Source organism: Oryctolagus cuniculus, chromosome 13 (genome assembly GCF_051225735.1).
Source record: "Oryctolagus cuniculus isolate XC-2025 breed Fujian yellow rabbit chromosome 13, ASM5122573v1, whole genome shotgun sequence".
In the NCBI taxonomy this organism is placed as follows: Eukaryota; Metazoa; Chordata; class Mammalia; order Lagomorpha; family Leporidae; genus Oryctolagus; species Oryctolagus cuniculus.
Window position 1 is genome coordinate 106308054 of NC_142879.1, and position 14510 is coordinate 106322563.

Consider the following 14510-nt stretch of genomic DNA (forward strand, 5'->3'; position numbering starts at 1 on the left):
TCCATAATCCAGATTTCTCATTATTCCAGTAAATATTGCTATCTATAGTAGATGTCATGTGATGAGGAAACTGAGAGGAACAGGTTAACACAAACGACTCTGTAAAACAGCCACCTCTCTGGGTAGTCCTGCAATTCAATTAGCTCATTTAATACTTCTGTGGCACTTACTATGTGCAAAATATGTTAGAAATGGTAGGGAACCCACAGAAAATCACTCCTACTCATGTATTTTTTAAAAGTTATACCCAAGTATTTGGACCCTTCTATTAAGTATGTATAAAACAAAAAGGTATTACTCTTATTTAAAACAACACTGGGGGCAGACATGGTGCAGTAGGTTAATCCACCACCTGCGGCACCAGCATCCCATATGGGCACTGGGTTCTAATCCTGGCTGCCCCTCTTCCAGTCTAGCTCTCTGCTGTGGCCTTGGAAAGCCGTGGAAGATAGCCCAACTGCTTGGGCCCCTGCACCCGCATGGGAGACCAGGAAGAAGCACCTGGCTCCTGGCTTCCGATCAGAACAGCTCCAGCCATCACTGTCATTTGGGGAGTGAACCAACAGAAGGAAGACCTTTCTCTCTGTCTCTCTATCACTGTCTGTAAATAAATAAAATCTTTTAAAAAAAGACAACACTGGATCAACTACAGATACAAAATAAAGAACAGATTTTGCCAGGAAGAAGCTCAGCAGAGTGAAAGGTGTATTTGTAGCTGATGAGATGACAGTGAGGTTGTGAACTTTTTTCTTGTCATGTGGCTCCAAAATGATTCCATGACAACGATCACATAACAACCGTCAGAACCGTTTGTGCAAGATGGGTTTTAAACCCCAATTGTTAACCCATTTAATTGTTTTTTGCTTCCAAGTACAATGCAAATAATCAGATCTGAAATAAGAAGTTCTACCTACATTTGACTAAAACTAAAAAGGACTTCACGGTAGAAAAACAACACCCAGAAGAGGAGTAACACCATCTATTATAGGTATACTTTCTTGAATGCTCAAATGAAAGGTAACGGTAATGAAAATCTCATTCAAGTCAACAGATGAGCCTCGAGGCAGAGTTGAGCTAAGACGGCCACCAAATGCGAACGAAATACTTTGAAGCAGATGCAGGTCAAAATTCCCACCGGCAGTTTCCATGATGGAACATGGAAAGGAACGGGTCCCCCAGGGCCATTCTCACTGTCATCAAGCTTACTCATGAAGTTATCAGTGGCTCAGCACATCACAGAGAATGTGGCTGTTCACTCACGCAACACGTGTTCATTGAGTTGACACGCCAGGGCTGTGTGCTAAGCTGTTCTTTTACCTCTATGGCAAGACAAACAAATAGGACGCTTGGGACGCTGAGAACGTACAACACAACTGAGGGGCCACTCTCGCGCTGTGCAGCAGTCCCCCGGCACTGGTTCCACTCCATTCAAAGGAATCAGAAAAGAAATGCAGCATGTTCTACGGGAGGGCCAGCAACGCTCGGCAGATCACCCCTCCCTCCTGCTCTCGGACTCACTCAGACCTTCCTGGGCCGAAGCAGAGGTATTCATTCTGCCTTCTGGAAACGGGTTACTCCCTGGGCACGCAGTGGTGAGAGACAGCTCATCGAATGATGGCGATGGTACGTGCAAACTGCAGACTCGCGTGGTCCTTCTTGGGGCGAGAGACCCAGTCCTGTGAAAACCTCTGCTGAAGCAGGATGACGGCCAGGGTAAGACACCTGCACAGGAAGGCCGAGTGCTTCTGGAGGCCAAGTGGGATCAACCAGGGGAGCAGCGGGAGCAATGAAGGATAGGCTTTAGACAAATGAAGAGCGCCCCTCAGAACTCCCACGTGTCTGCAGCAGAGGAAGTGAGCGCCACGCCTTCATGCAGCCATGCTATGGCCTTTCCAGGATTAACTATGCAGAGCCGAGTGCTCACAGATCAGTGAAGTGTGCATCCCAGCCACTGTGGCTGTGGGGCACTATTTTGAGAGAGAATAAAGTCTTAAAGAGGAGCTTACTAGATAAGACAGCTTAGCTTATGCCCATTTTAAAAGCCCATCCAGGTGCAAACTGTTGAAATCTTTATTTAGTATAGAGTTGGTCTTCTGTATAAAAAGTTCATTAAAAACAAATCTTAATGAAGAATGGGATGGGAGAGGGAGTAGGAGGTAGAATGGAAGTGGGGGTGGGAGGGCGGGGCTGGGGGAAGAACCACTATATTCCTAAAGCTGTACCTACGAAATTTGTATTCATTAAATAAAAGCTTTCTAAAAAAAAAAAAAAAAAGCCCATCCTAATTCCCACTGGACTTACCAACAAAAGAAAGCACACTACTCATCCATGTGGCAGGTGCATCTGAAGTCTACAGGGGACTCTGCGACCTGGTCACTTAAGGACCCAGGATGTCTCAGGTTCCTCTTTCTTGAAACTGAGCTTCCCAGAACACATGACACTCTTGCTTACGGAAGAAGCAAGACAGTGAGATTCTTTGTGCCAGCAAAAAAAATGCTCAGGTTCCGAAACAGCACTCAATACTGTCTGCAGCTCACTGTCTGTCATCGAGTACCAACCACCCAGGACAGTCCAAATGTAAGGGAGTTGGAAGAGCAGTCAGCTGTGGGCCTGACAGGGAAGCGAACTAGCCTCAGAGAAATACTGAGAAAGCCCAGCATGCACCGAGAGAAGCGTCTTATACCCCTACAAGAAACCCATATTTTAAAATATCCTGTCAACAACACACATGCACATAAGCCACAAACAGAAAGTTATTCATTTCATTCATTCCAATGAGATATACTAACAGGTTGATATGTCTCTAGCCAAAAGCAAAACAATGTGCTGTGTTAGCTAAGTGACTGTGCAGGTTCTCTGTGGGAAAATGCACCATTTGGGTTGGGATTCTAGCTTTCAATGTTAAAGACAGATCACTGGATGATGGCAACAGTGCATTTGAGATAGCACTGTGGCAAGTTTCCAGAACACAGCCTTGGCCAATGAAGGGTCTGGTCTGCAGGACACTCCCAAAGAAGGTCATCAAAATGGAGACATACAAGGGTCACGGAGAAGCACTCAGTGTCACGGTCTTCCTTGCCCTTTGTGCTGGTTCTCTCTGGTGTGTAACAAGCCACCCTAAAGCTCAGTATTAACTTGGTTTCTTTCTTACGGCTCAGCACTGTGCGTATGGATTAGGTTCAGCTCAGGCTGCTCTTGCTCTGGTTCTTTTATGCAATTAGAGTCATGTGCAGGCTTGCAAGCTTGCCAAAATGTTCCTGTACTGACATAGCCAGTATTTCAGCCGAGGACTGGACAAGCTACCCTCTCCCCGCGTGACCTCTCCCATTGTCTTGCTTGAGTGTCCTTGCAACATGGAAATCTCAGCTTAATGAGGCTTCTGGAGATGGTAAGTGGCTTCCCCTAGAGCACCCACAACTTCCGGGTAGAAGCCACAGGGCTTCCTGTGACCTAGCTTTGGAAGATGTTTAGTGTCAAATGGGTCACATGCTCTTGGCTTTACGGAGTCAGCCCAAGGTCAATGTGTAAAAAGCTGAACACGGGCATAAATACACAGAGCTGTGATCCACTGTGGACCAAGATCTTTGGAAACTTGTTAACACACCATCAGCTTGAAAAATGAGAACCATAGTCAAAAGTACTTGCTGTGTATCCATTATGGATGACTTTCTCAAAAATAAACCCCCAATGTATCCAATAAGGGTGAGAAAAAGTCTCCGAATATCATAAGAGGGCATTAACCAAGAGGTGACATGTACAAAAAAATGCATTATGCCATATCTGGAATCTCATAGCCACTTTTAAGTGCATACATGGTCAACACACAGCACCACAATTTGTGAAAAATGGTAAGAAAGAGGATCTTTAAATGGGAAATATCATCCTAATAATATCCATGAAAAGAAACTAAGCCAATTAACAAAATTTAATGTCAGAAAAATCATATTACAAAATTTGGAGGAAAAAGGCTGCTTTCTTAGCTGCCTGCATCCATATTCACTCTCTCCCGATACCAAGTGCAAAATACTAAGAAGTTGCCCACAATGTCTTCCTCCAAAGAGCACTGCAGTCATTAATTAGTTATTCCACGCACTGCTCCCCCGAGGAAAATAAAGATAATGACCCATTATTGTGGGGAGCCATAGCAGGCTTCTGGGGACCACCTGGCCCAACTGCAGACCCAAAGAATGGGGTTTTCCTCTGCAGCCTTTCAGACCTCAGCTCTCCCTACAAAATCAAGCGAAGTCTGCTTTCCCGGGTGAGCCATCTGTTTGCTTTAGGAAGTATCTTTTTCTTGTAGACACTGAAATTAATGTGTGAAGCCAGTCATTTTGCTTAATATTGCAGCTAGATCTCTGTGTGCTCTACTTGGTCCCAAGCTCTAAGAAATATGCAAGAAAGCTCCAGAAAGTGAAATGACGTGTTTTACTTGCAAGAGAGAAATCACTACTATTCCCCCTGAAGAACTAAATATAAATTTATAAATGATGTCCCACCTTTTTAAATGCTCTAAGTGCTACATTCAAGACAGTCATAAAGCAGCATTTTAATAACGCGTTATGGTCAATTAACATGCCCTGACCAAGAACAGGGCACTATAACAGGACCCCACTTCTTGGTTTTGTCACATCTTCCCTGGCTGCTCTTGTCATTTATCTTCCACTTTTCTGTTAACTCCACAAGGAAGAGGGCTGGCACAGTCATCATGGCTAAAAGCATGGATCATTTTGGAAAGCAAACAGAGTGCTTTTCTGAATAAGTCTGCATTATTCAGAAAGACAACTGATGCGGCCACGTTAATGGGCTGTAATTTATTCCATGGAAATTACATCATTTTCCGTGCTAGGCTATTCATAATCTAAGTATATCACACACTGATTTGCTGAGATGGTGAAACTAGTCTATCAGAATTAATGAGCAAATTAAAAGACTTTGCACTCAAAATTTCCCAGCAGAGAAAAACAGAAGTGTCTCTGGATAGTGTGAAACATATAAGAGAAATGCAGTCGGGGCTGGCGCCGTGGCTCTGTAGGTTACTCCTCTGCCTGCGGCACCGGCATCCCATATGGGCACCAGTTCTAGTCCTGGCTGCTCCTCTTCTAATCCAGCTCTCTGCTATGTCCTGGAAAAGCAGCAGAAGATGGCCCATATGCTTAGGCCCCTGTACTCGCATAGGAGACCTGGAAGAGCCTCCTGACTTCGGATCAGCACAGCTTCAGCCATTGCGGACATTTGGGGAGTGAACCAGCAGATGGAAGACCTTTCTCTCTGTCTTTCCCTCTCGTTGTCTGTAATTCTACCTTTCAAATAGATAAATAAAATCTTTAACAAAAAAAAAAGACAGAAAGAAAAAGAAAAATCAGATGAGTGTTTTCCTGTCCAGTTGACCATAGGATGGTAGACTTAATTTCACAAGTGGGCATATTGCTTTGAAGAAGTGGGTCGGAAAGAAAAGAAACTTGGTGCTGTATGCAGATGTGGACAGGTGGACATCTGGACTCAGAAGTAAAGTGGACTGAGGAAAATGAAAAGGCAGATGATCCAGAACAGACATGGATCAACACGCACAGCTAGGTTTCAAGTACTTGCTCTTAACCTTGGCCACACAATGGAATCCTGAGGGGAGCTTTAAACATCACTGATGCCTTGGAATTCTAATCTAATTAATCCTGAGTGTGCCCTGAGCAGCAGGATCTTTCAAAGCTTCCTGGGGAGCCTTAGTATATGGTAAGATTTGAGCTCCTTCGGTTTAAAGTGAAGCTTGGTCAAATGGACAGCTCAAGAGCAAAGACTGTGACACTGCGAAGGTCATGTGGGACACGCTGGTTGGGGCAATGTAGCAGAACAGATGTCCACACAATCTCCGTCCAGTATAGCACAACTGAAAATGCTGATTATTTAAAAAAATTGTTCTAATGCCTTGCTCAGCTGACAAGAAATTTAAAAAAACTCCACACGGCCAGAGATGAAAAGCACAGAAACAAGTGGCCCGGGAATGGGAACGGGAAGTTGCTTGGGCAAATACGGCCGTTTCTGGAATCTCCACCCTGTTAATCGGCTCCATGCAGAGCACAGAAGACAAAGCATGGGGCCCCTTTCAAGTAAAAAGTCAGAGGACACGCTGTCTTACACCAGGCACCTGCAAAGGGTGCCTTCCTCAGAACGTGAAATGGGCAGAAAACAAAATAACAACAAAACCTGTCCCATTGAAAGAATAACATAGGTCACTCTTAGCCATGAACTCTGGGTTCCAAAAGAAGGAAAAAAGTCTAACCTGTGTAGAAATCTATTCTACCTCTGTTGCCTAAAATGTCTCAGGCCAAAAATTCAGTAAAAGGGGCCCTGTGACAGTAGTGGCCACACCAACGAAAGCGAGCACAATAATCCTGGGCCTGACCGATCTGTGCAGATGAAATCCTGAGAAATGTGGCCTCACAAAGTGCAGACATGAGAAAGAAGCTTCCCTGAAAGAGTCACAGTGGGAACAAATGTAAAGGGTCAGACTAAATACTGTAAGAATCAGGTACAAAACAGAACATGAAGTACGTTTTTTGACCTAATAAACTGTACCTTACACACACACACACACACACACACACTACTACAATATGCAGTAGTCACTCTAATCATTCTTTAAAAATCAGAGAAAGTATAAGGATTCCTTCTCATTACTTTTATTCATCATTATTTCTTTTTAAACCTTTTTTCTATTTATTGATTTTTATTTATTTGAAAGGCAGAGAGACAGAGAGAGACTGAAGACAGAGAGAGAGAGATCTTCCATCCTCTGGTACCCTCTGTTTCACTCCTCAGCAGCATGCCAAAGCCAGGAGCCAGAACTCCACCCTGGTCTCCCACGTGGGTGGCACCGGCACCTGCTGCCTCCCAGGGTACGGGTTAGCAGGAAGCTGGGATCAGAGCACGGTAGCCGAGACTCAGACTCGGCACTCTGATACAGGATCTGGGCGTCCCAGACAGCATGATGGCTGTGCAGAAGCCCACCCCTCATCACTGTTTCCATTCATTCTTGTACAACAGGTGGCTGTCAGTGGAATTAAAAGCAGTAACTAAAACATGTGTGTGGAAAGGAAGAAACAAAACTGTCATTCTGCACAGACAACAGGATAAACTTCATAGAAAAGTATGAGAATTATTAAATTATCATTTCAGCCAGGTAAAAATGAGTGTAAGATCAGCATATAAAATGTGTCAGAAAATCACAGCTCAGCAGTAAATAGTTAGATAAAAACACTTTTTTTAAAAAATGTCATTTATCATTGCAACACAAAAGTAAAGTAGATAGGAATAAGTCTAAAAGGTGACATGCAAGATGCTAAAAAAAAGACTATTTTAGTTTAAGACATTAACGACCCAGATAAAAGGAGAAATACAATGTGCTCAGCAACAGGGGTACCATATGCTCATGTTAGTTTCCTTCACATGCAAGTAGTAGAATTCTGTCAAATACTTAATGACTTTTTCATGGACATGAAAATCTGATTTTTAACATTTATTTAAAAGAGTAGTAGTCAGCAAAGGCCGAGATACATCTAAAGAAGAATCAGGAGGGGTTTGTGCTCAGACAATACCAGATCTTGTGACAAAGCTACAGTAACTAGGAAGGTGGGAGCGTGGTACAGGAAGTGACAACTGAAACAAACGAAAGTACCAAGCCAAGAAAGAGACTCACAAGAACAGAGAAATGTGTTCAGTCAGGGTAGAGAAAGACTGAGAAGTTTGAGACAAGCAGTTATCCACACCAGGTGTGGGCAAGCACAGCCCACAGGTTCAATCCAGCAAGACCCCCATTCTTGTAAGGAAGGTTTTATTAGGAGGCAGCCATGCCCATTCGCTTACATTTCTCCTTGGCTGCTTTCAAGCTAGGATGGCAAAATTAAGTAGTTGCCGCAACAGAGACCATATAACTTGAAAGCTTTAAATATTTATCATCTTGTCCTTTAATTTGCTGACCTCTGTGGTTCATATGGGAAAAAAATCAGAATGAATTCCTACCTTCTATCTTAACAAAAATCAATTCAAACAAGAGCCAGCATCGTGGCAAAGCAGGTTAAGCTGCCTGAAATGCTGGCATCCCCTATGGGTGCCTGTTTGAGTCTCAGTTGCTCCACTTCTGATCCAGCTCCCTGGTAATAAGCATCGGAAAGCAGCAGAAGATGACCCAAGTCCTTGGACCCCTGCACACACATGGGAGAAGAAGCTCCCGGCTTCTGGCTTTAGCCTGACCCAGCCTTGGCTGTTGCAGCCATTTGGGAAGTGAACCAGTAGATGTAAGATTCATATTCTCCCCTTTCCTCCCTCCCGCCCTCCCTCTCCTCCCACTCTAGCTCTGCCTTTCAAATAAATAAATCTGTAAAAAAAAAAAAAAAAACTGAATTCAAACAAATGAAAAATGTACATGGAGAAATCAAAACTTTAAAACAACATAAAAATTTACAGAAAAATATTTCTATTATTTGAGGGTAAGGAAATATTTGTTAAATAAGACACAAAAAAACAAATCATAAAAGAAAAAGCCCACACCATTCTAATTCATTAGCATTAAGAACTTAGTTCCTCGAAGACATTATAAAGAGAACAGAAACCAAACCACAATCAGAGGTGAAAACACACATGCACGTGAGACATGTCCAAGAATGTTTACTGAAATAGTGTTCCTGATAGGGGAAAAAAAAAAAAAGGAGGTGAAGACTGGAAAGAAAGGACTAATGTCAGCCGGTATTAAATCATAAATTGTGATATATTCATGCTACAAACAGTATGCAACACGAAATTATAATGAATATATATATATATCTTCATCTACAAGAACAGGATCCACACTTTATTAAACAAAGTAAGTACCAATTGCATTTACAAAATATTTTAAAAATCAAAAGTAAATACTTTATCATTTAGAGATACACAGATATATAGTAAAACTATAAAGAAAAGCAAGGATACCATTTCTTAAAACATTTTTTAAAAACTTTAAAAAAGAGTTGTTTTGTTGGTTAGTAGTGGCAAGCAGATGTACTTTGGGAGGAACCCAAAGGAGGCTTCAAACACTTGTCTTGGAAACTGAATGGTATTGACATATGTATTTATTTTATTAGTAGTATTTGCCCTATTAATATAAGAGGTCCTTCCACTTTGTGGAAATAGATACAATGAAAAAGCTATGAATGAATTTGCAAATATTTTGCACCAGAATAAACCCACACTAACTTGTTACAACTTGACTGAACAGGATCTAGTTTATCACTCTAAGAAGGATAAGATATCAGTTGAAAGCTGTCCCTATCAGAGCAAAATGTATTCTGCTAAAATAAAGCAAAAGTAAATGTGAAGGTTGGGTGGAACAATAAAATCACTGACACTTCACAAAGTTTACACAGGGGTAACTCATTTTAAGAAGGGATAAGATAATGTTGAAAATGAAGCCCACAGCAGCAGTCCATTTGCATCAGTTTGTAAGCAAAAAATTGACTTCATTCATGCCCTAAAGAAGGCTACTGAGTAACCAACAGCCAACACCAGAGATAGCTCAGAGGGTCCAGCTTACCTAAGTCTCACTGAAAAATAGTTTGAGCAAGCTTTCCACAGAATGGGTGCCAAAATTGTGCCCGCATCAGATTAATCAAGAGAGATTATAATGGGCACGATAAACAAGTGGAACCAAGATCCTGAAGCATTTCTTAGGAAGATGGTAACAGGAGATGAAGCATGGCTTTACCAGTATGATCCTGATGACAAAGCACAACCAAAGCAATGGCTACCAAGAGGTGGAAGTGGTCCCATCAAAGTAAAATGTGGCAGACAAAGCCAAGCTTTCTGGGGATGCTCAGGGCATTTTACTTGCTGACTTTCTGCAGGGCCAAAGAATGATAACATCTGCTTATTATGAGAGTGTTTTCAGAAAGTCAGCCAAAGCTCTAGCAGAAAAATGTAGAGTTTTCCTCCACCACAACATGCCTCTGCTCTCATCAAACAAGTGCAATTTTGTAAGAGTTTCAACAGGAAATCAGTAGGCATTCACCAAACAGACCTGATTTTGCCCCTTTGTTTTGTTCCTTCATCTGAAAAAACTTTCACAAGGGTACCCCCTTTCCTTCAGCTACTCATGTAAAAACAATTGACCTGGCCTGGTACATCCCACAGACCCTCTGTTCTTCAGGAGTGGACTAGACGGCTGGTGCCATTGCTTACCTGAGTGTCTAGAACTGGATGGAGCTGATATTGAGAAATAAAGGCTGTGTTTTTTAATCTTTTGATTTCATTTTTCCACAAATCTTTTCACCTCTCCTCAAATTCACCATACATATTCATTAGTGTGCATGCTATAGCTCACGATAAAGAAGAAAGGAAACCAGCCAGGCAGCTGAGTTTAAAGCTGAACAGAAGGGGTCTCTGGTTCAGTAGACACTGACTGGTCAGAAGCATTCTCATTTTTCTTAAGAATTTATTTAGTTATTTGAGGCTGGCGCCGCGGCTCACTAGGCTAATCCTCCGCCTAGCAGCGCCGGCACACCGGGTTCTAGTCCCGGTCGGGGCGCCGGATTCTGTCCCGGTTGCCCCTCTTCCAGGCCAGCCCTCTGCTGTGGCCAGGGAGTGCAGTGGAGGATGGCCCAAGTGCTTGGGCCCTGCACCCCATGGGAGACCAGGAGAAGCACCTGGCTCCTGGCTCCTGCCATCAGATCAGCGTGGTGCGCCGGCCGCGGCGCGCCGGCCGCGGCGGCCATTGGAGGGTGAACCAACGGCAAAGGAAGACCTTTCTCTGTGTCTCTCTCTCTCACTGTCCACTCTGCCTGTCAAAAAAAAAAAAAAAGAATTTATTTAGTTATTTGAAAGGAAGAGTGATGAAGGATGTGGGAGGCAGAGGGCTCTTCCATCCACTGGTTCACCTTCCAAATGGCCTCAAAGGCTGCGACTGGGTCAGGCTGAAATCAAGAGCCAGGAACTTCTGGGTCTCTGTGTGGGTGGCAGGGGCCCAAGCATTTGTGTCACCTGCTGTTGGTTTCCCGGGTACATTAGCAGGCAGCTGGATGGGAAGTAGAACAGCCAGCATTCACACTGGTACTCTAATATGTGATGCTAGAATAGCCAGTAGCAGCCTAACCCACTGAGTCACAAAGCTACCCCCAGCTCCTATTCTTATTTTTAAATTATGATAACTAAGACATAATAATTTGTTGAGAGGCCAGTGTTGTGGCTCAGCTGGTTAAGCTGTCACCTGTAATGCCAGCCTCCCAAATGAATGTCAGTTCAAGTCCCCAGTGTTCCACTTCTGATGCAGCTCCCTGCTAATGCCCCTGAGAAAGCAGAAGAGGGTCCAAGATCTCCCCTCCCAACTAGGTGGAAGACCCGGATGGATTTCCAGGCTCCTGGCTTTGGCCTGGCCCTGAACCAGCCATTGTAGCTATCTGGGGAGTGAACCAGCAGTCAGATTTCCCTCCCTCTCTTTCTCTCTGTCTCTCCTTCTCTCTGTAACTCTGCCTTTCAAATAAAGAAATCTTTTTTAAAAAAAGAATTGTGGCCGGTGCCATGGCTCAATAGGCTAATCCTCCGCCTGCGGCACTGGCACACCGGGTTCTAGTCCCAGTCGGGGGGCTGGAATCTGTCCCAGTTGCCCCTCTTCCAGGCCAGCTCTCTGCTATAGCCCAGAAGTGCAGTGGAGGATGGCCCAAGTGCTTGGGCCTTGCACCCGCATGGGAGACCAGGAGAAGCACCTGGCTCCTGGCTTAGGATCAGCATGGTGCACCGGCCGCAGCATGCTGGCCACGGCAGCCATTGGAGGGTAAACCAATGGCAAAGGAAGACCTTTCTGTCTCTCTCTCACTTTCCACTCTGCCTGTCAAAAAAAAAAAAAAAAAAAAAAAAAAAAGAATTGTTATAGTGTCTATAATGCAGTCTAATTCTGTATTGAGTGTATGTTGAATGCATATATAAATAAGTGACTGCATGCGCAGCTGTCCTCTACAGGGGTGATCTGGTGTCTGGAATCTGTTAAGATTCCACTTGTGATCTCTAATGGCTTATACTTTTCCATTTGGCTCTGAGTACAAGACAAAATTCTCTGGTGATGAAAAGTATCTCATAGCATTCGACTCATATAGCCTAGGAGATTAATTCTGTTTCTTAAGTACACACATAGCCTTAACAACAATTTGTAAGGGGTGGGCATTTGGCACAGCAGTTACAGCACTGCTTGGGATGTCTGTGTCTCATGTCAGAGTGCCTGATTCAAGTCCTGGCCCCACTTTCAGTTCTGGCTTCCTGCTGATGGGTACCCTGGGAGGCAGCAGGTGACAGGCCAAGTACGTGCGTCCCTGTCACCCATGTGGAAGACCCAGACGGAGTTCCAGGCTAGCCCTCAATGCTGCAGGCATTTGAGTAATGATGTTCTTCCAGTGGGTTGAAAAGCACCTCAGATCTACCTATCTGTCTTGTCTATCATCTATCTATCTTTGACTCCATGCCTTGCAAATGAAAACTAATTAATCATTAAAAAAAAAAGGAAACAACTTGTAAAACTGTATTTTACTTGTATTTTGTAGAAGAAAGGCATTCATATTTTCAGGAGACTGGAAGCATATAAGAGAAAAATGAACAAGAGTGGGGAGGATTTTTCGTTGTCCTCCTTTTCCCTAACCTTTGTAGATAGAAGACAGGAAGTGTGATCCAGGACAAAAGAACTTGCAAAACAAGATTAAACTGCACTAGTACACATATCCATTAAAAAAATAAAAATAAAAAAACCTGGGTGACTTGCAAAGTGCAGCCAAAAATTAAGAGTTATTCAAAACAAATGCACATACAAAATAATGAAATCCTATGGGTACAGACTGGTTTATCCTTTATAAGCAAAAAGGATAAAATAAGAATACATAAAAAGAGATGTTAAAAATGTTTTGTAGCATAAAGGATTAAGCCGCTGTCTGCAGCGCCAGCACCGCATATGGGTGACAGCTTGAGTCCCGGCTGCTCCACTCCTCTCCAGCTCCCTGCGAATGTGTCTGGGGAAGCAACAGAGGACAGCCCAGGCACGTGGACCCCTGCACCCACATGGGAGACCCAGAAGAAGCTCCTGGTTCCTGGCTTCAGTCTGGCCAGGCTCGGCTGTTGCGGCCATATCAGGAGTGAACCAACGGATGGAAGATCTCTCTCTTTCAAATTAAAAAACAAAGTGTTTTCACACTTTGAAAAATTATTCTGGATAAGTTAGAAAAGGAAAAGAAAAGAAAACACAAACCTAGGGCAGATGTCCTTACCTTATCCTGAGGACCAGAAGGCAGAGCAGAGTCACCCCCCTCCCCACCCCCGGCTGGGGCCACCACAGACTGCTGCCCACTCACGCGGGACTCAGTGGGAACCAGACTCTCTCAAGTCTTTTTCACACTGAAAAGTACAATCCCAACTTTTCATGTTGGGAAAACAGCAATGCAGGCCTGTAGGCTTACCCCATCAAAGTTTATCTTGCTCATTTCTGCCTTTTTTTTTTAAATTCTATTAGAATTTTTGCTGCAGTTTTGTGACTGCAATGCACGTTCGAATGCTGTCGGCTCTGTGCCATCTGCAGGAGTGCTGGGCCTATCTGCACATCTAATTATGATATGGGACAGGGCACAGGAGGTGGCAGCCAAACTCAGTCTTTTAAAATTTATTTTATTTATATTTAAATGTAAAAGTTATATTTATTTAAATAGATTTTATAAAAAATGTTATATTATTTATTTATTGAAAGCAAGAGAGACAGAGAAAGACAGTATCCCTTCTGCTGGTTCACTCCCAAATATCTCCACAGCCACGGCTGGGCCAAGACAAAGGCAGGAGCCTAGAATTCCACCTGAGTCTCCCACATGGGTGGCAGGGACCCGAACACTCGGGCCATCCTTGCTGTCTCCTAAGGTGTGCATTAGCAGAGAACTGGACTTGGGAATGGAGCCAGGCCTCGAATTCAGACACTGTGATATGGGAGGTGGCCACCCAAAGTGGTGAATTAAACTGCTACACCAAACGCCCACGCCTAAAACATCATGTTGTTAAAGATCCAGTTCTCCCAGATGGAATGCAGAATAAGGGCTACTAAATTCCATGGTCCCTGCCATTGAACAAAGCACCTGGTGACTTAATGGCCAGAGGTGAACTGAGATGCACAGAGCTCCAAGGGAGCCCGGGAGAAAAACAAAGCTCAGCTGTCAGAGCTAACATGGTCTACTTGGAGCAGTGTTCACTGTGCCAGCACTCCTGTCAGTAAGAACGCCACACAGGTACTTCAAAAGGTTCACAGGAGATGTGCACTATGGAAAAAAAAAAAAAAAAACTGCACGGATTTCAAAACTGCTGGTGCCAAAATAAATTTACTGTTTTATTCCATTCCCCATGTGCTTTTTTAAGTCCCCTTGTATTTGCAGAGAGAGAGAGATAATAAGAGTATGAATCACTTATGTAGCTGGAAGACTGATGGAAATGGCATCCAGGAACAGCAGGGAATCCAGAAGCACCCAATATTA

General features: G+C 43.6%; 1 protein-coding gene across 6 annotated transcripts in view; it reads right to left on the minus strand.

The window, feature by feature from the left end:
• Positions 1-14510, minus strand: part of GPR158 (G protein-coupled receptor 158) — a 347460-nt gene that overhangs the window by 270172 nt on the left and 62778 nt on the right. For 3 of the 6 annotated variants that reach the window (XM_051820964.3, XM_089312446.1, XM_089312447.1), the window contains exon 3: positions 10671-10805. The exons of the other annotated variants lie outside the window; for them this stretch is intronic. In XM_051820964.3, the coding sequence (XP_051676924.3) occupies positions 10671-10805 (135 nt within the window). The remainder of the gene's footprint in view (positions 1-10670; positions 10806-14510) is intronic. 6 annotated transcript variants of the gene reach the window in all.